The sequence below is a fragment of the Mauremys mutica genome, chromosome 19 (genome assembly GCF_020497125.1).
Source record: "Mauremys mutica isolate MM-2020 ecotype Southern chromosome 19, ASM2049712v1, whole genome shotgun sequence".
Taxonomy (NCBI): domain Eukaryota; kingdom Metazoa; phylum Chordata; order Testudines; family Geoemydidae; genus Mauremys; species Mauremys mutica.
Genome location: NC_059090.1, coordinates 15,458,069 through 15,484,816, shown reverse-complemented (window position 1 = coordinate 15,484,816; position 26,748 = coordinate 15,458,069). Strand labels below are relative to the sequence as shown.

Genomic DNA, 26,748 nt, shown 5'->3' with positions numbered 1-26,748 from the left:
GTTTCTCAAGAACTGTGGTCCCCTTTTACCAAGGTTAATTTGGACCGCATCCCATCCATTACAGTAATTATTTTCATAAGTAAACCTCAAAGCAGCTCATACTTGTCAGGCATTACATTTTAATGGAGTACTTCATCTTGAACTGGCTTGTCACTTGAATCAATGTTGCTAAGGACTCTGGGTTAAACATCAAAAGTCTAGGAGGCTCTTTTGCACATCACTCACTAGATGAGTAGTATAAGACACTGAACCTAATGGTATTTTAAAAATTTCCCATAGGCAACATCCTGCAGCCCTTAGCTATGTGAATAAACCAATGGGACCAATTCCATAAGGGCTGGATTCTGCACCACTGGAGACAATGGAGGTTTTTCCACGGGCCTCATCAGGAGGTTTTTATTTGCTTGAAAATAAGAAGTTTTATTAATGTTAGTACACGATTTTCAGAGCTGATGCATGCTTAGCATTTGTTTGTGCCTTATAACTACTTGAAGAGTGCAGCCTCTCCTGAGATTTGCAAGACCATCCTTATCAGGGCAACCTTGCAGCCCAAGAGTTGGGATTGCATTGATACCAATAGGCCATAAAAATCACAATCCGACTACGTCATGAACTGCAACGTCCCATCAGCAGACCGGGTCTCTGAGTGATAAAGTTTTTGACGTCATGTGATGATGCTGGTTATCAAAATGCGCATGGGGAGAGTTGATCTCCTTTTCCTTCTCTATATGCCATGGAACAGAGAGTAGTATCTTATTCCACACACAGCCCTACTGAAATCAGAATTGGACCCTGGGTAATTGGCAGGGACATATCCCTGTACAGTTTTATGGCCTCCGCTATGCAATTAGATTGTATAGTAGAACCCTGGATTATTTGGCATCATTCTGTACTTTGTTTGCACCTGCGAAGTGTGTCAGCAGTAGTATCTGCTAGTTGTTCAATTCCCCCTCCCACAAACAATCTATTATAGTTTTATAAAGGAAGAAACACAGGATGTTCTCCCCTTCAATTCTGCAGGCATCTTACTTCAAACGCTGTGTGATACAAAAAGAAAATGAAGGCGATTGGTGGAAATGGTAGCTCTAAAAGCATACTGATGGAAAGATAAAACATTACAGAGCCAAATGAGAAGCAGAGACTCTTTCACCTCAATCAGAAAAGGCTTTTCTCCCATTCCTTCTCTAAACGCCGCAAGATGTAGGGAAAGGGCAGGCTTCAAAGTTGGTAGCAATATCCCATCAGTAATTTTGTTCCATTTCCAGATCCCTGCAGAGCCTCATTCCGCTTTGATATACAAAAAATTAAACCTCTGTATAAAATATTGACATCAGCCAACTATGGTCTGAGACAAAAATAATGCAGGGCTCCACATCGACTGCAAACTACTATTTGAGTTTCTAGGCTAATTGGGATGTTTAGGTTGTAGGAAGGGGGGAGACGCAGGATGATTCAGTGGTTAGGACTAGGAGACCAGGGGTCAATCCCTGTTCTGCCACAGGCTTCCTGTCTGACCTTGGGTAATTCACTTAACCTTTCTTTGCCTCAGCTCCCCCATTTGTAAAACTGAGATCATAGCACTTCCCTGCCTCACAGAGATGTTGCAAAGCACTCAGATATTACAGTCATGAAGGCCATGTAAGTACAGACAAAGGAAGAAAACTTTACTCCTTTTGAACTTCATTACAAGGTGGGTTGTGGCCAGCTTTACAAACAGGTTCAAATAACTCTAAAAATACCCCCAGGGAGACAATGCCTGTGGCACAACAATAGGGGGAGAGATTTCTATTTCTACTATAAAGTACCAGGAAAATCATTCGAGACTGAGTGTGTCAATGTACATTCAAACAACATTGTCACTACTTGGGGTTTTTGCTCGATAGACATGCATATGTTTGAAAGCACAACAGATTGTACAGACAAACTAATAAAGTGGCTGAATCCCAACAGCCTATTACGAGTAAAAAATGCCATCCCCTCTGGAGCCGACCTCAGTCTCATCAACCTACCCTCTTCTCCAAAGCCTGGGAGAACAGACAGGCCTTGCAAAATAACTGAAAAATCAATGAACTTGGACTTTGATAGACCAGGGAAGGAAACCAATTCCAAAGTCAATGTCTCTTACCATGAAATAACCTGCCCACTATCCCACCTACGCATAAACCAGGGGACAGTGCACTCAAATGCCAACACTGGTCATCATTGCCACTGTATTACAAAGCAGAGGGGTGATCCTTCACACAGGCAGGCCTCATATCGTGTCAGAATACTGGTCCCAGTTCAGCAAAGCACTTCAGCATGTGGTTAACTTTACACACATGCTTAAATCCCATTGATTTCAATGAGACTTAAGCACATGCTCAAGGTGCTTTACTGAATAGGGCTGGACTTAAGAACATGCTTAAGTGCTTTGCAGAATCAAGGCCTTAAAATGTGAAACCAGCTCCCTGAACAGCAACCAGAAATCACTTCAAATTAAGCTCAAATCACTGCAGTACAATAATTGCACAACTGTCTTCTAAAATTAACAACCATTATTTACTTGTAATAAATATTTTCCAGTTTACACAACAGCCCATCTACTTGAAATTCTGGTCTGAGATTGGGAGCCTTGTAGCGATGTGTGTATGAATGTACGTTCCTGAAATTAATCTATCAAAAACATGATGGCTGAGCTACATTCTGACATTAGTCTTCCTGAGAAGGAGAGAGAATCACCACAAGTGGTATAGCTAGCGTAAGTGTGTGTTATCCTTGTCTCTCCTCACCAGTGAAGATTGGAGATGAATGTCACGGGAGATCAGTCATGCATTACAAATATATACAGGTAGCAAATATATATATATATATATATATATAGCCTCTTTCTGATTTATGACAAGTGTGGGGAACTCTAAGTGAGTCACGTATACGGGAGCAGACTATTCTAAACAACCTTGAGCATTTAACAGCTTGTGAAACTTTGCAATGCAAGTTCCCTTCCCTCGCATCAGCAGCCACACTGACTTTCAGGGGACTAATTGAGCGAGCAAGGGATTGCAGGATGGGAACTGTCTGTGTGTGTTAAAAATGAAAACCAAAGTATAATTCCTTCACGTGCATATACACAGCATATGCACATACAATACAAGACCTCTTCTGATTCCATTGACAGCATGGTAGGACAATTCTTCTGCTTACCTGATCACTAATTATTCCTCCACCTTCAGAAAATGCAGGATAACATTTAAAATTAGATCCAACACTGCTGGTAGATCAGTCATCTGGCACCTCATGGCTGGAATACCGCAGTAATCAAAACACACCTCCTCCCCTACAATTTACTAAATAAGATGTTTATCCACAAGTTATGCTGCTTAATTGCATCCTGGAGTTCTAAGCTCTGAATGTTCCAGGTGCAAAGCCGCACAAACTCAGGAAAAATCTGTCTCTGACAGCCCCAAATATGTACATGACAGGCTACTCCATGCTACAAAGCATCAAGGCAGTGCTAGTATCACGCCAGATGCGGAAATTAGCTGCAGGAAGTCATTCAAACATCTAGTTCAGCTCTTTTTGATATGGCTAAACCCTTCTGGTGCCGTCTGCTTTGGTTAAGGGAAGGCAAAACAGGAAACTGCAGGAGCTCAGCTTATTTGCATCTTACTTCCTCTGCCAATTTACTGGTTTTCCCTGCAGCCTCTGGCATGGCTTTTCCTTTACCCTTCCAGATGGCTGAGCCTGGATCAGACATCAGGGCACAGCTAGAGAGAAAGAGGGATGGGCCACGTTATCCCATGCTTAGTGCACATGCTGCTGGCTTGCATGTGTGACTAACCAGGCAAAATGAGCAAGCAGCGGGCAAAATGAGCAAGCAACTCCTTTGATCCACCAGCAATCCTCTTCCCCAGCACAGCACCACCTTATTCACACACATTCTTTCCCCTCAACTCCGTTACACAGCTCTTCCCCCACAGGCATAGCCAGCCGCCACTCCCACCTGCAAACCCTTAGCCTCCTTTCCCATAGCTCATCATCCAGCTAGAGTCCAGATCACTTCCCAGAAATGTCACATCTCCCCTCCCTCTGCTGTAAGACTCCCGAGGCAATTTATTCCAGAGCTTGGCCACCCTGACAGTTACGAATTTTTTCCTAATGTCCAACCTAAATCTTCCTTGTCGCAGTTTAAGCCCATTGCTTCTTGTCCTATTTTCAGAGGATAAAGAGAACAAATTTTCTCCCTCCTCCTTGTAACAACCTTTTTATGTACTTGAAAACATATGTACCCCTTCAGCCTTCTCTTTTCCAGACTAAATAAACCCAGTCTTTTCAATCTTCCCTCATAGGTCTTGTTTTCTAGACCTTTGATGATTTTTGTTGCTCTTCTCTGGACTTTCTCCAGTTGGTCCACATCTTTCCTGAAATGTGGTGCCCAGAACTGGGCACAATACTCCAGTTGAGGCCTAATCAGCGCAGAATAGAGCAGAAGAATTACTTTGTGTCCTGCTTGCAACATTCCTGATCATCCATCCCAGAATGATGTTCGCTTTTTTTGCCAACAGTGTTACACTGTTGACATATATTTAGCTTGTGATTCAATATTATCCCCAGATCTCTTTCCGCAGTACTCCTTCCTAGACAGTCATTTCCCATTTTGTAGGTGTGCAACTGATTGTTCCTTCCAAAGTGGAGCACTTTGCATTTGTCCTTATTTAATTTCATCCTATTTACTTCAGATCATTTCTCCAGTTTGTCCAGATCATTTGGAATTTTAATCCTATCTTCCATCATGCTTAAATGCATAGTTTGGAGCAACATACTGTATTACTTTTTACAAAGAGACCAAATCTGTGGCATGCTGTAAAAGCAACCATTTCTTAAATCAAAGTGCTGGAGGAAACCAACATAAACGAGTTCTCAAACTTTGCTGAGAAACAGAAGAAAGAAAGAAATGCAACATAAAGTTTGATTCTCCTCTCACTATCACCAGTGTAACTCCATTGAATTCAATGTAGTTATTCCAGATGTAAGAGGGGAATCAGGCCCATAGCATGTGTCCATCTTCCACCCTCCCGCAATCTTAAATACACTACTGCACTATTGTTTAAAATATTCATATCAGGGAATATGCTGTGAAAGAGAAAAAGAAATGTTTACTACCAAGTAAGAATGGAATAGTTATCGCCCTGTCTCTGCAGAGACAGCCTGCGATTGAAATTTAGAATAGGGAAAGGCAAACATATGCTCACCCAGCAAGGGAGGATGATTTCATTAACCAAAGCCAATCTCTAGAGAGGAAAGAGATAATACTGAAGTAACTCTGTTGTGAGCGAGTCTATCATGGCCTTTGATGCTTTGCTAATTTCTCATTAATGCTGGCAGTGATGAAGTCTGCAGCCCATGCAGTTGAAGATGTAAGAACAATCTGAAGACAGGAACCAGAAGAACCCACTGTTTGGTGTTGGAGGAAGAGTTACTTTAATTAAAGTGGTTTGCAGCAGGTTACAGCTCCAAACAACTCACTTTGTATGAGAAGAAAGTCGACTTCTCAGTTGGATTCTCGCAAGAGCTCTGTTTCCAAGTGTCACGTTTTGTATTTACAGAGGCAATCTTTGAAGCCTGGGAGCACTATCTCTGGGGTTCCACAGGAGTGCTAGATGCCTTTGGAAATTGCTGGTGATATAATGCCCAAGGGTCCCACTGAGGTGGCCCATAAGAAAACAAGGGAGGCATCCAGGACTGGCTATAACAGGGAGGACGTTGAACTCATCAAGGTCGTGAAGGTCACAAAGTGTTTGTGGGCTGAATAATTTCAGGAGAGCCTGAAGAGCTCTCATCTATGTAGCATAATGGTGGAGATGTTGGATCTGCCTATCAGACTGTGGGGTATTGGGAAACCATGCAGTGCCAGCGCTAATACAGGCTGTGGTACTAGGAGTCTAACCGAACTCAGTAGAGGAGACTCCAGCTCATCAGAGACAAATTGGGTCCCTGGAGAATCTGAACTCCTGAAGTACTGCGTGGGCTCATGCCTAGACCCGGTGAGCTCCAGAGGAATAAGGCTGCGGTACCAGGAGGGGCATCAACATCAGATGAATTGTCAATGCAGGTGGCACTGACTTCTTAGGTACAAGGCCCTTATCTCTAGTATCCTGCTCATGTTTTGATGGTACCGGGGGGAGGAAGGGGCAGGCTTTGGTACTGAATGATGGGTACCCTACGACTTAGACACACTAAAGGACTTTGATTTCCAAGACTCCATGGAAACCTTTCAAGAGCGTGGGGGTCTCTGGTGTGGTAGGTCTGTTAGAAGAAAGTTCTCCCTCAGGAGAATTCATGCATCTCCTGGATGAAGTCTTCTGAGTCTGTAACCACTTCACCTCTGGAGGGTGAGCAAGCTGTGGGGAATGACAGGGTGCTCTGGTAGCTCTGAGCCCGCGGTATAGGAGGGAGGAATCTCTGGGGCAGGATCTGAAGCTGGGAAGAGGGAGTGTTCCATCATTAGAAGACACAGTTTTATCTCCCTGTCCCTCCTAGAGTGGCTTTTGAAACTTGTGTAGATCTGGCCATGTGTCTATCCCCAAGGCAGTGGCTATAGCGTGAATGGCCGTCATTAACTGGGAAGGACTCCTGGCAAGTGAGTCGATGTTTGAAGCATGGGGACTTCAGTTTTCCCCAATAGCAATGCAGACTTCAAGTATCGCCCTGTAATGAGGGGTGGGGGGGGGCAGAAGGCGAAAGTCTCGACTAATGGAACCCCCCTCCCCCGCCACACACACACAAAGGCTCAGCACTAACTAATTAAAGACATAAAAAGTATAAACTATAAAAGAACAAAATGGGCTACAAACTAGTTAAGATAGAAATGCAAGTGAATGCAGCCATACACTCCATCTCTGGCTGAGGCAGTCAAGAGTGAATTGAGGACAATTAGTCTGTTCCAGCTCTGTATACGCTTAGCACCTCGGGGCATCAGGATAGCTTGGGCGCATGTGCAGCCCAAACAGACACTGCTGACAAAAATCTCCAATTGAAGACGTGCCTACCTGAAGCAGAACACCCATAAGGACATTACTAAAGAAGAATGACTCTTCCCTTTTTAAAAATTAAATTCCTATTATGCAAACCTAGGGTCCAATCCTGCAAACATACAGGCATAAGGGTTTGCAGAATCAGGGCTTAATACAATATGACAATATTTTGCTGAAGCAGCCTTTGATCACCACTAACATTACCCTGGAGAACAAGCTTTCCCCAACAAACAATCTGAGAAAGTCCCCACAGATCAGCCACTTTCATCCAAAATTCTAAAACTCAAGACTCAGCTCTTCCTAACAAAACAATACATAATAATATGGTTGAAAAGTGCTAGGTAAGGGCTTAATTCAACTCCTACTGAAGTCAATGGGAGTCTTTCCATAGATTTAAATGTGTGCCAAATTGAATTATACGTGCAAAGAGCTCCAGCTCCTACAGCTCTCAATCTATATTAAAACCACCAGTAAGCAAGCTGAAGCACCCAGCAGAGAGAGGAATTCCCTCCCTTTCCCCAGCAGACTATGGAACTCACAGTTACAATGAGACAAACCATGGACATTTGGGAAAGTGGGGCATAGCAGAAAACAAAGCAAAAGAAAACAATCATGCCCACTTGTGGCCATGGCACCACCTGCAAACGTGGAGAAGGGGAGGATCTGCCCTAGGAATGAGACCCTCCTATGCCACCCAGGGTACTTAGTTACCTTGGCCAGTCCTGGGTCTAGACCTCTTCCCAGGATCCTCCTCTTCTTTCGCTATGGCGTTCGCGCGCTCTGCCTCTTCCTCCTGCCCCTCCTGGCGAGGCCTCCTCCAGCAGCTCTGCTGCCTTCACTGCATCACAAAGGCACACGGCCCTATCCAGCGGAGACCCAGAGAGGCAGTGAGAACCTGCTGCCCAAGCCGGTCATAGTGCATGCCACTTCCCTGCCCTGCCCTAGGGAAACACTCCACTTCTACAGTCCTTGTACCCTTTGGCTTGGGCGGCGAGGCCGGTGCCCCGAGCCCCACTGAAGATCACTGTGGCTGTGTCTCCTGTCAGACCTTGACTTTGTGGTCCACACATGGGGCTGTGGTGAACGCCCTGCTCCTAAACACAAATTGCGAACAGCCGCCTGCTATAGATTTGCTGTATTGGTGGTAAGTATTTAGTCTTGCTCACACACACCTAGGTGGGGTAGTGTCTCAATACCCTATATACACGAGCCACCCCTGGACTTCAATTCAGCCAAACACTTAAGCACATGCATGAAGGACATTGACTTCAAAGGGCTTTGGATCAGGCCCTCTTTTTTCAAACTTATATGGACACAGGACAGAGTGACCCACACAGCACAAACCAACCAACCAACCATGTGAACTAATCAAACTATTCAGAGGAAAAATTTTGTTATTGTGTTTTTAAAGACTAAGGAAGCACTCAGATATGCTAGTGTCTAGTTAATTAGAGAGATTCGCTTGGCAGACTGTGCTTAACTTTATGATCGCCGCCATGTGCAACTGGGTCACAGTGTGTGCTTGAGAGCTACAGGAAAAGAAAATCTGATGACTGACCTTTAGCTGAAAACAGAACTACCATAAAACAGTCGGTTTGCAGAAAGCAATTATAGCTGGAGTATTAGGTGCTTTGTTACATGAATCTCTTTATTTGCACCTTTCATTTAAACGTACATATCGGCTCCCACCTTCAGGCTCAGAGAATTCAAGTGAGACATTATGATGCTGTGGGAATAAGTGTATTACATAATATCCCCTCTACTGAATTTACAGCAAGGCTAAGGGCTATTGATTGACAAGTAAGAACAGGTGTTCTTAATTCAGTTGTCACTTTCTCTCACTGTTGGTAATTTAAAAAGCTTCCAGATATTTTAAACCATGAAAATACTGAGCATTAGAAAGCAAGTCTATCTTTCAGGTAGTCCATTATACCTCTAGGTCTTAGATGTCCTGGACCAAACACAGACCAATGGTATAGCCAAAAATGCCCATACTTCCTCATCTACAATTTCACGAGTGTGTTCGGGTTAGTTTAGCTGGACCTAGATGCATAGAAGTTTAATACAACAGAGGCTGGGCCATATATTCAGCTGATGTAAAGCAGTGCGGCTCCAATGATTTCAACAGAGTTATGCCTATTTATATCAACTTAGTCACAAAGGGCCAGAGCCTTGCTATTCATTATGATGCTGATGATAGTATTTGTAATACCATGTAGGAACCCAGTCACAGACCAGGATTCCCTGGTGCTATACAAACACAGAACAAAAAGATGATCCCTGCCCCCAGGGAGTTTAGATTGATTGATTATATTTACAGGAAAAAACTAATTGGCTAGAAAGCAACATGAAACACTTTTTGTTTGAAAAGCACCATAGAAACATAGCATTAGATCCCTGATTGCATGTACTCGAACTATCCTAAATTGGCCTGCTTGGTATCAAACAATAACCATGACAATTCAGCATAAATGGATCGCAATATCTGAAAACCCCTACCCAGTGTAGGTCCTTGGTAGTGTCCCTTGAAATCAGGGCAAAGATCTTTGGAAGGTTTATCATTTCCTGAAGGTATGTCCTAAATGATATGGTTGAGTAGCTACCAACTATCTGCTCATTGTATATAATATGTAGCACTGTGGTGGCTGTATTTCTCCCAGGATATTAGAGAGACAAGGTGGGTGAGGTAGTATCAGGGCTGGCTTTAGGAAGTGCGGGGCCCGATTCGGATACCTAGCGGCGGTCTGGGTCTTCGGCGACACTTTGGCGGCAGGTCCTTCACTCGCTCCGGGTCTTCCACGGCCCTGAAGGACCCGTCGCAGAAGACTCGGACCGCGGCCAGATGAGTAAAGATTAAAAAGTTAGGTGCTCTTCTCTGAAGCGCGGGGCCCTCTTGGGCGAGGCACAGGGCCCAGTACGGGGGAATCGGCCTAAAGCTGGCCCTGGGTAGTATCTTTTATTGGACCAGTGTCTATTGGTGAGAGAGACAAGCTTTCAAGCCTACATAGAGCTCTTCTTCAGGTTCACTGTATGTAATGGCAGGAGTCCTATACACCAGTGCAGAGTTTACATCGTACGCCTGAGGGAATCAAATGGGCCATCATTTTGCAAAACAATTGTTGTTGTAGTGTTAGTTTAGATCACGTTACAGTATATTGCAATAATGATGTCTTTCCATTTTTGTTGGGTCTCTCTTTAATAGGCTGTAATGTGGCTACAGCCTTCTTAGCAGAACAGCTGCCAAGTGTTTGAGTTACAACGACCTTAGATAACTTGGGATACAGATTGCAGCAGGGCTGTGGAACACCAGAACTCCAGTTATTTATAAGCAGCATCCTATCACCGTGCAGAAAAATATTACTCCTTGCAATGCTTGAAGCGTTTCATCTCTCTTTATTGCATTACTGGCTGCTGTGCTGACATAGCACGCTCCTCAACTAAGAGTATATTACAAATTTTATCCTCATAATAAACCTCAGAACTTTTACAAGACATGAAAAAAAGGCATAATGGATCTTACATCCATTTGCCATCTACAAGAAAGTCTCTATCTTATTAAAGGGTATAAATTAGGACAGTGTGTGTGTGCGGTGGGGTGGGGGTGGAATCTAGCACTCTGGGAAGATGGGAAATCTTTCACCTGGGGGGTGCAAAATCTATCACATTGGGGGAAAAAAATCAAACACCTCCTTTATTTGGTTGAAAGAGGAAAGAGAAATGTCTTGAAACTAATGTGAGTTAGTAATTTGAAGTTATTAACGCACACCATGGATCGTGGCATTCAACCTTGTACTTCACTGAGCTACAATCACTGTAATCATTGGATTTGTGGCTTTTTTGAATGTATACCTCCTGCTGGATGCAGTTTGCATTGTGCCTATAGTTTGGGTCGCCCTTCTAACAGGGAGGATAACTCAGGGCACTGGACTCCTAGAGAAAAGAGTTCACATTAAACGCTAATGTGCTTGAGTGCAGAGCACTCATTAGAGAACCTCAAAGTGCTTTTAAAAATATAAATCAAACCTTAGGGTTTATTTTTAGGACCCATCATTGTAGCATGTAAGTGCTGCACAAGTAAATTACCTCTGCAGAGTGAACTCCATGGTGGACTTCATAGAATATTGGGCTCTTCTCTCTCTTTTTTAATCATTCCAGTTATGGTGGGGAATCTTTATTAAAGAATGGAGCCTGCAGATAGCTTAAAATGGCTAGATGCTAGATCACTCTAATCTGTTCTTCTCTGGAGCTCTCCCAACCAAGAAAGCTCTCTCTCTGCTTCTCATATGGTTTGTCCTGAGTTTTACTAATGGCACTGTCTCACAGGACTGCAGCCATATTTGCAGGGCATGGAGAGAGCTGCAAAGTGTGGGTCCTGCCATACTATTGACACTCTGAAAGCCAGTCCCTGCTTTTCAGAGTGCATTTCTAACTTTTCAATTTAGTGTTCACCATATGAGTAAAGTGGTGTGTCTAATTTTGGCTTTCCAGATAAATTACACGGGTTGAGGCATCATCTTAAAATTCCCCTGACCAGTAAAGCATTTCCTGCCCTGTAGGGAAAATTCCACTGTATAACGCCAGGTTCCTTTCGAGGCCTTCTAGAATTCCAAGACTTCATGCTTGGTCTGTTAGCAATAAGCAATGCAGAAGGCAGCAGACAGAATTTCAGGAAAGAGATGTTTACTGAACATGAATAGAGGCCATTATCACATGCTGGGAGGCCTGGGTTTGGCCGGTTGTAGCCTGCGCTTGGCCACCAGCTCACATTCCTGAGCTCCATCTGTCACACCTAACTAGGTCCATCCTGAAACCTGACCTCCTTTTTCCAGTCCCACTCATCATACCACAATAGGTCCCAGGACAGAAGTACAAATATACGTCTCAACTTGCCAATGCCCAATGTGGATGCAACATGTGACAAAGACCCAAAATAAGGGGCACAAAAAACTGAGTCATGCAGGAAACCTAGGATGCTGTGGCATCCATTGCTTTAGTTTAAATGATTCTTTCTGTAGCCTCAGTTTCATGATTCTTTACTTCTGATGTAAATAATTTTCAGTAATAAAAATGAAGGGACATCAAATGTGCATGGAACACTGATAACTTTGGGAGTTAAAATGGGTATCATCCCTTGCAATGGGGGACAGTGGAAAGGTAGGATTATGATGTGCTCTCAGGAAATAACTCCTGAGTTTTAGACAAACAAAGGGAAAACTAAATCTGTTGTTTCTACAACTGAGCATTCACGTGCAACAGATGATCAGCAGGCAGACTAATTTCTGAAAAAGAAAGATACTGAAGACCAAATCTGGCTGCTAATACAGCACTGATCATTCAATTGATATGGACTTTGGTCTCAGCAATGGCATTACCAATACCATGCATAGGGATGTGCAAAATACATATAGTTTTCCCCAGCTGACTGATCTTAAATGAGTGTTAGGACCATAATGCAGCTAGTTGAATTACTGCAAAGTAATCCATAATCCATCTCAGTTACCATTTACATACAGATGTGTTTTATGAGAATCATCCTAGTTGATGTGATTAATTTGAACAAGAGTGTTGTCAAGCTTAAAAAGAACAATAGTATTGTCAGTATTAGGCCTAAAACTTCTGGAAGCTTCACAAAGCGAGCCTTGTAGAATTAGCTTTAAGAAGCAAGCTTTGCAAAAGGAAACAGACTTGTGGTCAAAACGCTCTGCTACCAGTTACCACATTATGCTAAATCCCGTAAAGTGAGAGAAGTTGTACCCCCACTCCCCACCCCCGGGCACAGCTCATCTAGCCCACATTGACCATTATTTAGAACATTTGGCTATTAGACAAACCAGTCGAGACAATGGGCTATATGGACATAAGTGATCTCCTTGTGCATAACTTATCAAACTAAAACGACAACTGGTTACAAGAAAATAAGTAAGCATGAATTATTCAGCCAAAGCGACAACTCTAATCACATTAAAGATTTGGCCTAACCTGATTGGTTGACCTGCTTCAAAACACAGCAGGCAGATAAGAATAAATGTGTAGAGCCTCAGGTGGGTGTGTGCACATCTTAGTCTAGGATGTGGTTCTCCTTGACCGTCTGACACACACCCCCTAAACCGAGGAAACCTGAATTACACCGACTATCTGTACCTGGCCAGTGCAAAGAGCGGTCAACTAAAGGGTAACGTATTCTCGGCAGGGTAAGGTTTTAAAGTAAAATAGTCTGGTTGCATGCAGTGTAAAGTAACGGAGTAAAGAAGTCTGGGTTGCGCGAGCTGATTTGATCTCTAGTTGTACTGACACTACAGTATTAAAAACGGTGGTGTCGGAATAACTTGATCTCAGGTTATATCAATGCTGCAGTATTAAAAATAGTAGTAAGTACCTGATGTATAATACTACTTGTACTTGTGCTAGTCTTCCTTATTCAATGCTGGTCTTTAACTTTGCTTTTCCTATTTTGTTTGTGTTGCATTTATAGCCATAAGTCATTAAAACTCTTTCTTGAGGAATAATCAGTAGTTTTAATTTCTTTATGCGGACACCACTTAACCTCATTACATCTGTGTTGGGTGGTGGGAAGTAGTGATCACCCAGGGCACCTTTGGGACCCTGATACATGCCTCCTCCTTCCATTAATCTCCACAGTTGAATGGCTTTATATGGTCAGCACAAAACACGGAATGCCCATTTGACATCAAGTTGTCAGGTAGTCTGTTAGTTTGAAGACAAATGTGCTTTAGTTAAAGAGGCAATACAATCAGGAGCTAATGGAGCGAGAAACACCAGGGGCTAAAAGAACCACCTGCCTTTACAATGCAGTGAATGCCTTCAGCCAGTATCATACCTCTGCACATTATAACGACACAGAAACAATTAAATAATCTACAGATGGAATTCCATCTAAATAGCTTCCAGTAGCAATGGTATGGTAAGGTTACCAAGTCAGACACTCAAAAGCCAGCAAGGGCGAGGGGTGCTTGTACAATCTTAATTCTTCCCCCTTTGTTTGTATACATGATGATACCATTGTTAATGATGCATGCAGAGAAAAATCAGAGTGCCTACGACGTACAAGTTCTTTAACGGCTTGAAAGCAACAACTAGTTTATTTCCAAATATCAGAAAAGCTGCAACTTCCAAGGTATCAATGAGGGAAGAACAGTTCCCATTAAGATATTTAATCCAATACTTTTCTATTCTGTAAAGGCTAACTGCTTTTTCGAGTCCTGGATTAGGTAAAAGGACTATCTCCGACAAAACTAACAGAAAATGGAGAAAAATGAAACAGAGGAGAGGTATGGGAATATTGATGGTGGACCTGTTCTTGAGCTATGGATTACCGTTAGGTATTCCTTGGTATTTAGCCATCATAAACATCTTAAAGGAGAAATGTGTTGTCAATGCAAGTGAGTGGTTTGCATCTTTCATTGTAAGGAAAGCCACCAAATAACTCGGTTTTGGGATGACAAGAGATTTGTGATCTTAACTGTGCCAAGGAACCTTTTTTTTTTTTAATACTATTTTATGGAATAAGTTCCTTTTGTCTTTTCAGCACCAAGATGATTAATCCTTCTATAACTTGCGCTCATTCTTCTGCAAATTTGGGGGTGGGGAGAAAACAATATGAGATCACAGCAGAAATAAAAAGGGACAATAGAATCTGCCTTCAAATCTACTAAAGAAATTTGGCAAGATGAGTGGATATATCTAAAGAATGCAAGATTCATTTTTACAAGGGATTCATTGAAACAATTCCATTAGTCAATTACTTTGGTATACACCGCATCTACAACACTCTGGATTGCTTTGTAACTTATAAGTAAAGTTTTACACAACTCTGCTAAATCGATGTATATAGCAGTATATTATGAATATCTGTACTGGACAACTTACATTTAAATCAACCGGCTTGCATTTTATTATTAGAAAAGCTAATTTTTGAAAATTAGTCATATCTTACTATTCCAGGTAGTTATATGGTCCCTGTTACCACAGTATCTGAGCAACTTGCCATATTTAAAGTATTTATCCTCACAACCCCTTGTGAGGTAGGAGGTGCTATTATCCCCATTGTACAGATGGGGAACTGAGGCATAAAAAAGAGAGACTAAATAGCTTGCCCAAGGTCAAATGGCAGCCTGTGGCAGAGGAGTGAATTGAAGATGGATCCCCCCAGTCTCAGACTAGTGCCCTAAGCACTGGGCCTCATTCCTCTCCAGTAGCAATTACCATATTAACACAGACATTATTGTTCAGAACAATGAGGCATAAATAAAGCAGAAACCATTTTCACTTGTCTTTGTGCATTTTATGCAGTATTGTGTTTATACAGATTGAAGGGCTTGTCTCCAGGGCCTGCAGTTCAGACTATTAGGGCGTGAACTGCAGCATGCTATGCTGTAACTCCCCCATGTGGATACTGCTAGTGTGAACTAAAAGGCAGCTAGCTCGCACTAACCACAAACTAGGTACCTTTTAGCTCGCACCAGCAACATCCATGCAAGGGAGTTAGAAAACACAGCACCCTAGCGTGCACTGCAACTCACATCCTCATGACGCAGACTGCAGGGCCATGTAGATATAACATTACAGTTTAGTAGAAAAAGGCTACGATCAGCTTTTTCATCTGTTTTAGTCTCATGAATACAGCATGCTCGAAAAAAAACACTGTTTTTACCCTTTGGTGAAAGAAACAACTGAGAGCAGAAGATCTAGGTGCTTTCTATCAGATTCCATTCAATTTCACATTCACTGTGGAGATTTTACAGAACCAAATGGAGCCTAACATGGTTACATGTATGGATGTCCTGTCTTTTCAATATATGCACAACACTGTTCCATCATCCAGAACCCAAGTCCTTTGAGAGTCCATTAGGAAGCAGCAAAGATCGCATCTGGCTGGTTAGCTGCTCAGGAATGCTGGCTTAGAGAAGACATTTAAGGGTGCCATAAAAGGCATTCTAAATCACCAGGCCTTATCATTCTATAGCACCTCTTTTTCTAGGGGCTTTTTTCAGTGCTACAGAATTCCACTCTGTACATTAGTAAAAGGTATGCTTTAATCCAGATTCTGGGGAAAATTCTATGGGCGGTTGGAATAGATGATCATAGTGGTCCCCCTCTGGCCTTGGTCTATGAATATACAAATCTAATGTTTGGGCCAGAAGCTGTGCTTTGCAAAGACCACCAATAAGTGCTGAAAGATGCATGAACGAATGGTATCATGAATGTTTTATAGAGTCTGATTCACCACTGTCCTTGTTCAGTCGTTTGCACCTGTACAAAGAGAGTATGGAATGCTAGCTACCCAATAGGGTAGTATTTTTACACCCACTTTGCACTGGTGTAAGCAACACACGCAAGATGCAGCACAAATAAGAATCAGCCCCCATAGTCCTTAAGTATCTATGGACTAGAATTGTCCCTGGAAGCTCAGCCTTGAATATGGTTGCCAACGTTCTGATTGCAGAAAACTGAACACCCTTGCCCTGCCCCTGTCCCACCCCTTCTCTCCCCCACCCCTGCACACTCTCACCAAGCTGGGGCAAGGGGTTGGGGTGTGGAAGGGGGTGAGGACTCCGACTGGGATTGTGGGCTCTGGGGATGAGGGGTGCAGGACGGTGCTCCGGGCTAGGGATGGGGCCTGAGAGGTTCAGAATGTGGGAGGGGGCTTTGTGCTTGGCTTGGGATTCAGTAGGGGGTGTGGGGTGCAGGCCTTGGGAGGGAGTTTGGGTGAGGAGGGGGCTCAGGGCTGGGGCAGCAGGATGTTGGGGTGCTGGAGGTGGTGAGGGCCCCAGCTGGGGGTACGAGCTATGGGGTGGGATGAGGGGTTGGGGGTACAGGAGAGGGCTCCAGGATGGGGCTGAGAGGTTCAGGGTGCAGGAGGGGGTGCGTGCTCTGGGCAGCACTTACCTTCAGCAGCCCCCGGAAGCGGTCGGTATGTCCCTGCGTCCCCTAGGTGGCCAGGTGGTACCTCCACCTGCAGGCGCCGCCCTCACAGTTCCCATTGGCCCTGGTTCCTGGCCAATGAGAGCTGTGGAGCCAACACTCGGTTGGGGGCAGCGTGCAGAACCTCCCTGGCTGCCCCTGCACCTAGGGCCGGATGGACATGCCAGCTGCTTCTGGGAGCTACAGGGAGCCTGCCTTAAGCAACTGGACTTTTAACGGCCCGCTCAGCAGTACTGACCGGAGCCGCCAAGGTCCCTTTTTGTGACCGGGTGTCCTGGCCGAAAACTGGATGCCTGGCAATCCTAGCCTTGAACAGTGGGCGGAGTATAAGTGCTTTAAACCAGGGGCAGCTCGGGGGAGGAATGATGACAGAATCTTACTCTGCATCGTGAAAGGGCTCCATTTTCTACATTCCTCATGAATCGGAGGATTCCAGTTATTCTGTTTCTCCCTCCTTTCACCACCCACTTGCTCACAGGAGGGAGAAACTGAAGAGTGGGGACTGTGCTTCATAACAGATCTAATACAGTAAAGAATGCATGGCCAGGGCAGACGAGGCCACAGTCCAGACCTATCTCTACAAAGCCACAGAGACTGGGGGGAAGCACTCAATATAGGAAAATAGTACGAATTTGCAAGCGGTGAGGCAATGCATAGGGATCAGTTTGCAGCAGTTTGGTCGAAATGAGAATATACTTTACTTACACTGTTAAATTTTAATACTCACTCCTATCAGACCAATAAGACTGAGGCATGTCAGGTGTCACATAATTCAGGCTTCAGAAATGGATTGCTATTGTTGATAGTGCTAAACGTAAAATAAAAATGTTGACTATGAGAAGATGTGTTGTTATAAGTGTGTTAATCCCAGGCTATGAGAGAAACAAGGTGGGTGAGGTAGTATCTTTTATTGGATTGACTTCTGTTGGTGAGAGAGACAAGCTTTCCCTCTTACACAGAGTGTCTTCTTTCGAATATGAGAGGAAGCATTTGAATGAGAGATTAGAATGCGAAAGCAAGACAGAATGAAATATACAGCACTACCAACCTTCTGTTTGCTTCCCTTCATCTAAACTTATTCCATCGTGGTTTAGTATCTTCAAGAACATAACAACAAGCCATTTTTTCCCATCCAACACTGACAACTTTTATTAATTCAGATACTTTGGTGTCCGTATCCATCTGTTGCCTCTTGTCTTATACTTAGACTGTAAGCTCCTTGTAGAGGAGAGAGTCTTGTAAAAACCTCTCTCAGCTTTATTGGGTACAATTAAAATTAATTTTAGTGGAATGTCTCTACTGTGGTAACATTCTGTTAGGATTCTGGTTTTCAACAGGGAAGGTTTTTACAAAGTAAGAACATAGCTCAATATCAAAGAGATACTGGCATACACTACCCACTTCAACCAGAAAAGTATATATGCTTCCATTTAGAGTTTGTTGAAAATTTCTAGGTGGAACAGTTTTCTACTGGAAAAAAATCTGTTTTTGTCAAAATTGAAATATATTGTGGGAATGTATCGATTCTGGTAGAATTTTCAAGGGAGAAGTGTCAAAGGGAAACATTTTGCTTTGATAGGTTTGAAACATTCCATTTTGACTTACATTTATAATTATTATTTTATACTATATGATAATGTTTGGACATTATCAAAACAAAACATTGTGATGTTTCTGAATCAGCAATTTTGGGAGCTTCTGTTCCACAAGAAATTTTGCCTTTTCATTCCGATTCAGAGTGAAAACCAGTTTCTACATATCAGAATTTCCCCTGGGATGGAAATTCACTTTCCAACCAGCTCTTGTTCCCATTGTATCTTTTCCAAGGAACAGTGGGAGTCTCATGATCTGCGTACAACACCACAGGACAGTTATACATAGTGGGTTGCTAGCTAGTCACCAGCATTCTTTTCAAACAAAGGTCTGTAGGTATTAATGCCATGGTCAGGCACAGAGCATGCCCTTAGCTTTGCGCACACAAGCAGTCACACTGATTTCAAGCATAGCTGTATGCAGAAAGCTAATCATATGCTTGTGTGTTTTTGCAGGATGGAAGCTTAAACCTGGATTTACAGGTGGTTCAATTAGATAACAGCTACTCCTCATTTAGAGACGACAGATTTTCAAAGACACAAATGACAACTTGGCATCCAACTCCTATTGGCTCTCCCTTTATTCTTCTAATGACACCGGCACAAGTCTTTAATACCAATCTAGCCCCTATATACAGAATTCTATTAGCCACCATTTTCATCCACAATATATTAATTGTTGACCAGAATGATTCTCCTCCCTATATCTTCCACAACAGAGCAGTCTCAAAATTATTACTTTAAGTTCATTAAAAATAAAATTTACATTTCAAGCACAGGTTCCAATATGTGATCAGCTGAATAAATAAAGAACAGTTCTGGCAAGCTAAATATCTCTGTTTTCAATACAAGTCAACTATAAAAAATGCAACTTCATCCCTTTGCTCATTTATAGTATTTATGATATAAACTACTGTGACACTGATTATCTTGTATGGATAGAAAATGGTCCATCCATTATGTTGGTTGCGGACTCAGAGCATGGCAATAATCAGAAACAAACTCTAAAAGGAGATATTTAAATAATGACATTTTGCCTTTTTACAGTCTAATGCCCACTGAAGTCAGTTGGAGTTTTTCTACTGACTGCAAAGGGGCGTTGGATCAGTCCCTTAGTTGCTAAAGGTTGGCAGGTAAGTTTCTGGACTTTTGGATCCCCTTGATACAACTGCACAAGTGTCAAGGATTCAGGCAGGGCAGCACAAGAGCTTAAATTGTTACAAGACATTCAGCAGCACTGGCTTTGTGGCTATGAATGATGATGTCCCCTAGTGGCTAGCTAACATATGGGTAAGAGACCAAATACCAGCAGCTACTAAAAGAAATCTCCTGTGACTTAAGTGGCAGTAGTCAGTGTTTTGAAGGTTAAAGAATCAGGATTCTAGTATCGACTTGCTGGTATCTGTAAGTTACAAAGAAACAGCATCTGTTTACAACAGGTAAATCATTACATCATATGCCTTTTTTAAATAGCCTTATTCTTAGGTTTGGCCAATCTGTGCTTTGCCAAAGAGGGCTTTCTGTCACTCTTACTACTCTCTGATTCTGCGGTCGGCCTCCACCGTAAGTTAGAGCAGACTCAGGAGTGACTCTACCTGACACCCTTGCCTACGGTCCCAAGGGGCTCAGCCAGCACTGGGTTGCCACCTGCCCAAATTTCCCAGGATCATCCCGTTATTGAGGTAGCTGTCCCAGGAAATCTGTAAGGCTGCTCAGTGCACACTGCCAGCTGTCCAGTTACATGGGATCAGGATCATTCTGGATGTTCCATATTTTTATACCCCAGAAGTGGCAATTTATACCAACTGTATTTCACCCAGGGATTCCCCCTTTACAGGGGACTTTCCCCGCTGGTCTGCTACACTGGGTTTCTAGCCATTGTGTCTGCAGAGTGACACAAAAGGAAAGTAGCAGAATAGAAATTGGGCCCCTGGGTTGCACCTCTGATTTAATAGTATGGGTGGGGTATTTCCTATACTATCTACTTCCCCTCTGCCCTCTACAGATACTGGATTAACCTATTACCGAAAAGGCCAGGTTCCCCACCCTCTATTTGCATTCCTTTTGTCTTGCATCAAACACAAATTTCCTTTTCTTAAAGGGAACAGACTATGGTTCCCAGAGTTTACAGTCAAATTGGCCTAGAAAATACTGTTTACTGCATACAAAAAGCTATGAGCACAGAAGAGCTCAAGACTAAGGAAAAACCTAATTATTTACTTGAAAAGTTTCTGTCGTTTAATAAATGAATTCCAGTGCTGCAAAAATAATGAGTTAAAAAAAAAGGGCAATTAGGGAAGTGGATATGTTTTGACATGAGTCCCAGGACAATAATTGCAAAGTGATTTTGTGGATGAAACCAAAGAAAAGCCATATCATTTATTTCTGAATTCATTTCACCCGACCATGAGAAAACAGTGAAGAGGTTGTTAAAGGTTTTAATTAAACCCATTAGTGAACATTCTATATTTACACAGCTAGCCTCCTTTTTGGAATACTGCCTGGTCTAATGTCACAGGCAAATAGAAATACATTAATAGAATTGAGGAGAAAGTAATCAATTACCATTACAATGATAGGAGAGCCAACCTTACTAAACTCAATGGCAATTTTTCTACCAGATGCTAAGAAGGCAGGATTGGCCCCCCTTTGCCTTAGTTTGCTTAGTGTGGGCGTGTCACGTGGGAGGATGGTTTTGTCCCGGGCCGGCTCTATTGTTTTTGCCGCCTCAAGCAGCACGCTGAATTGCCGCCGTGGACGGCAGGGGCAGCCCGTGTGCCATTAGGGCGGCACACGCGTTTCTGCGATGGCGGCAATTTGGCGGCAGCTTCTGTCTTCAGGTGGAAGACAGAAGCTGCGCCGCCCTGGGCAGCTGACCATAGAGGCTGCCGCCGAATTACCGCCGCCGCGGAAACACGCGTGCTGCCCTAACGGCACACAGACTGTCCCCGCAGTCCGCGGCGGCAATTCAGCGCGCTGCTTGGGGACCAAAACCACACAGACTGCCGCCCCTTGCAGATTGCTGCCCCAAGCACCTGCATGGAATGCTGGTGCCTGGAGCCAGCCCTGGTTTTGGCAGAGAGGGAAAGGAAAATCAGATCTGTTACTTGGTTGCTATTAGGCCCCCAGTCCTACAAGGGGACTGTTACTCCTTCACCGAGTCCCATTAACTTCCCTTTGCAGAATCAGGGCCTAAGGTTAGGAGCCGAAGTCCACTGAAGTTGCTTTATATCACTATTAATCAATTTTGTGGGGGAATGAGGCACAGAGAGATGAACTGACTTGCTCAAGGCCCTAGAGGGAGTCTGTGGCAGATCCAGCAATTGAACCCAGATCATCTGATCCCAGGCCAGTGCCTTAACTACAAAGGCCAGCTCTCCTCTCTCTAAGGAGCTGCTGGATGTCTTCTCTCACATCACACAGCATTGTTGAACAGAACACGAATCTGGAATTATTACTACTACAACTATGATAAATGCTTAAGTTAATAGTCATGATAAACTAATTCTAGGGGAAGACATTTTTATATGAGCACATAGAATGGGCACTTTAGGATGTGGCCATTTTTAATGTCTAGTTAGCAGCTTCAAGTTATGAAGATTGGTTTTTGCTTTAAGAGTGCAGTAAATATTAAACTAAGCCTGTCTCTGAGGTGTAATTGCTGACTATCATCTCACTGAAAGTTGCATTTAATTTTTCATGGTGACTTGTTTTTCTTCTGAAATATTATGCATGTGTTTTATAGCACAATGATTTTCACTGCACAGAAGAATTCCCACCAGAAATCTCAGAAAGCTACTGGCTTTAACGACAATATGATCTGATAGATTAATTGTACAAACCAGGCATAATATTTTGCCCTGCAGAAAGATGGGCAGGAACTAAACTATCTTGTGAAAGATTCTTTTAAAAAAAATTACAAACTAATGTTTTATTTCAGTCACTTTATAAACTGAAAGCCCTGTCATTGCTAACTATACAAAGTAATGTGGTTCTCCTTTAGAACAGTGCCTCAGACTGGACCTAGCAGCTAGAAATGTAAGGGAGGAACAAATTGGTCTCTGCTTTACACCCAATCTTTAAAATGGACACTACTTTATGTCATGCAGTGTCCACAAACGATTTGGGTTTGTGCATAGTTTACATTGACAGATGACTGTGTGGCATACTTCCAAGGATGGACTTGAGCTAAAAATTATCTATTTTTAAGACCCGAGTTTCCTAATCTATGTTACTAACAACATCTGGTTAACAAAACTGATTTTTAAAAGAACAAAATTGCTTTTCTCTACTGGGGCTTTGTTTATCTTTTGTGTTTTTCTCAACATAAACAACGAAAAAAGGACCTCAAAGTAGCTAGATACAACAGTGAAACTGGTTAGTCTATCTATCCATCCATCATTCCCTGGAGCAGAGAGAACCTAATTCCTAAGGGCTGCTTTAATCTTCCCTAGTTGCAGCAATCATACTAGCCTCTCCTCGACATGCCCATTCCCCTTATCACCTCCAACACGCCCCCCTACGCAGAGGGCAGAATGAACAGATGGCCAGGCAGCACAACAGCCACCCATGAGACCAAGATTCCAGCCCACACGTTCTTGCATAGCAAAGCCATTTTAACGTGTTTGGAATGGAGTTTTGCAAAGCAGTCAGGCATTCCCACTGGTGAAAAAAATAAACCAGCTCAAGATTCCAGCATACTGTGCTCATGTCCACAATATTTGAATACCATAATGCTGCGTCAATGGAAGCTTTGCTACCTTGTTGTTGCTGTTTAGTCCATTCTACTTCAATGAATTCATGGGAGCTATGGGCCGTATCCAGTATCCATTCAAATCAGTGGGAGTCTTTTGCTATTATTCTCAACAAGTGCTGGATTAGGCTTTACATGCATTCCATTAACTAAAAATAGACTAGGAAAGAACATCCTTCATTTCAGCACACTAAATTTCTTTCATAACAAGGAAATAATCCACTGAAAAAGTCTATGCCTTCCTGGGCTGTGGTATTTCCATCACACCACTCCATCAGGACTGCACCCAAACAAGGAAGAAGTAGAGGTCAAAAGCAAATGTTTGTTCTATAAACAATTAAGTGACTTTATAATCTATTCCCATGATACTCAAAGGTTAACTTTATTGGTCTAAGAGTTGAGCTGCATATTCATAATCAGGCACCAGAAACTACTTACTGCAGATTCATAGCTCTATAGACCAAGAATTGATCAACATGAGAAGCACCCTCTCTAATATAAATACAGGCCCCAAGCACCATATTCATTTATATCCTCTAGCAAGAGCATCTGTTAAGAAAGAAAAATCCATCAGACCCAATGTATCTCTCATGCTACCAAATCCTCCTTTGTAAGGCCAGTACCTTCATCGTCCAAAGTCAATAGGTGTTTGAAAAAGCATCTTAATAGCTCATTCAAACCCTTGCTTTATCTTGCAGTCGCTTAAGTTAATTATGATAAATGAATGCTGAACTGCAAAACACTATAGCATTTTGAGGTTACATTAACTGCCATTAGCAGGTGAATAGACACTATAATGCCTTTGTGTTTTAGTTATGTTACAGAGTTTAAAAAAGTTCAGATTTAAATTCTTCCCCAGCAACAAGGCTGATCACAAGCCACTAAACGTGTTGAAGGCTATTTCCTTCCTGCTTTTCCAGTGCTAAGGAGAGTTCGTCAAAGCTAATCATAATTACTGTTTTAACTCCTCAGAATTTTCTTTCCACTTTATTCCTAAACCAATTTAAGCAATAAACCATCTTAGTTGTTTAAACAATGAAAATTATCTACCAAATTCTTCTATAGTGTTCAGCACTGCAGCATCTAAACAACAAGCATGCGAGGTTAGATTTGTCAATGCCAGTTGGGACACTGGCACGCAGATCTGGCAGTCATAGCTTTTAAAGCAAGAAAAACAGCGACTGCGGATCATTCACAGCAGTTGTCCGATATTAGAGAAAAGGAACATCAATGCTCATCCAGCCTGTTTTCTTCCCCACTTATGGGATGCGGGAGTTTATTTTTGAAAGCAATTTGTACATATTACATTTCTTTTAAGTGTCAAAGGATGTATGGGTAACATTATGTTTCTCGACATAGATGCCAGGTAAACATTTTTTTACTGATATTATTGACCATAAGGTATGTTTTCGAAACAAAGGGATTTAGGAGCACAATGCCTAAATTAAGGTGCACAAATTAAGGAGCACAATGCACCACAATTAAGGTGCACAAATTAAGGTATTTGTGCACCTTAATTGCCTACATGATTTCAAAAATCTCCCATGCCCACCCTGATAGATATTACAGCTAAAGAGCAGTTACATGGACTTGGAGTCACTTTTTGAGCCTCCGTAAGCAATGACTTCAGGATTGGGCTCTGTGGGTCTGAAACGGCTCATGATGTAATCCACACTCAAGTCTAAACACAGCAAGCAATAATCCATTGTCCACATCATAGCTACTAGTCACACGGTATGAGATGAATCCCAATTTATATCCCCAGGAGCTGAATAACTATTGAGGGTGGGAGCTAGGGACACATCAGTCATTGGAATTAACTTGCCAACCCAATGTAAGATGGATGTGGGAAGCCAAGGGGTGAGGAGACGACGTATGTTAGGGTGTAGCTAATGGTACCTGTACATCACAGCCCACGTACTAGGGCCAAGGACCTAACCAACTTATTGAGCCAGCAGTATGCCCCCTTCCCATGGGAGCCACAGTATTTCGGCACCAATGGAAAGCCTAGCACAAAGTTGCAGTTACCATTGAGTGCTGAATGGGAAGGCAGAGTCACCTTACAACCCTCTTTTCTACTGCCGCATCCATCCAGAAAAGGACAGGACCATGTCCTTACTAATTAAATGGGCAAGAGGGTAAGGAGGACTTGCATTATCCCATGCCTGGCCAATGAAAGCACTATAACCATATAAAAAAGCTTGTGAATAGCATAGACCTTGGAGGGCCACACTTTACAAAGCTGTCCCTTGGAATGAAAATGAACTTACTTGGAAACAAGAGAGAAAGCCTCCAGACAGATGGCTGGGCAGTGGACAAGCCTGATTAAGATGTGGCCAAGCGCAGCAGGGAAATGGGCTCGGGTCACCTTCTCAAACACGGAACTGAAGGTGTTGATGTCAGCCATCTTGCAGTTCTGGTCCCCTCCTCCTGTATCTAAGATGTTGCCCCCATGTAGGACAAGAATAAGGACGTGAGTTTTACAGTTCCTGTGCTGAGCTCCTTCCTGAAGAAAAGAAATAGTCATTTGAATAGGCTTTTGTTAGAACAGGCTTTGCGAGAGCAATGTTGCACTTGGTGTCAACCTCCATAGACAATTAGTGATGTATTTTCAGGCTCAGAGTGATCTTTTGTATATTTTATTTTGGAAAAAAATCAATTTCATTCAAGTATCTCCGAGTTTGATACAGCACACTACACTCTAGCGTAGAAGCTTTTATGCCTGAGGCTTAGATGTAGAAGTCAGATCCAAAGAAGATTATGAATGGTTTTATGCACAACAAATGCTATTGGCAGTATATCCAGATGGGAAGATGTCCAAAATCTTGAGGCAGCCTAAATGTCTAGTATCAGGAGCTAAACTAATCTCATTTTGTTGGATTTGTCAGAAAGGTTTAAACTGAAATCCTCACATTTTCTAGAGAAGAAAAATAATTCTGGGTCAACAACACTCTACGTCAGCAGGGGTTAGAGTGGAGCATTTCTCAACCTTTTTAGGTCGGGGACCTCTTGTTCAAAGTCAAAAACATTCATGACACACTTCCATTTACTGGAAAGGAATGAAAAACATATCAGTGAAACAGTGATAGACCTATATGTTGACGTGTCTGCTTTGAAAAGTTGACAGAGAATGCTTTACCTTAGAACATAAGAACAGCCATGCTGGGTCAGACCAAAGGTCCATCTAGCCCAGTATCCTCTCTTCCGACAGTGGCCAGTGCCAGGTGTCAGTGGAACAACTGACTTCAATGAGCTTTGGGTCAGGCTGGGTAAGAGTGGTGAAATTTGCGCTACTGATGCCTGTACTGTAACTACTGTGTGGACAGATACACCCTGGCTAGCTAAAAACTTCTAGAGAGAGTTGTTCATTTGCTCAGTTTCTGTTCTTTCTTCTAGAAACCAAATTTATGTTCTATTACTACTACGTATACTTTTATTAAATCTGCATTTC

At 42.7% G+C, this 26,748-nt stretch overlaps 1 protein-coding gene across 13 annotated transcripts in view; it reads right to left on the bottom strand.

Annotated features, from left to right (window-relative positions):
- The window catches only part of PITPNM3 (PITPNM family member 3), a 363,555-nt gene that overhangs the window by 68,836 nt on the left and 267,971 nt on the right, over positions 1-26,748 (bottom strand). For all 13 annotated transcript variants that reach the window (XM_044993505.1, XM_044993503.1, XM_044993507.1 and 10 more), the window contains one exon: positions 25,568-25,803. In XM_044993505.1, the coding sequence (XP_044849440.1) occupies positions 25,568-25,803 (236 nt within the window). The remainder of the gene's footprint in view (positions 1-25,567; positions 25,804-26,748) is intronic.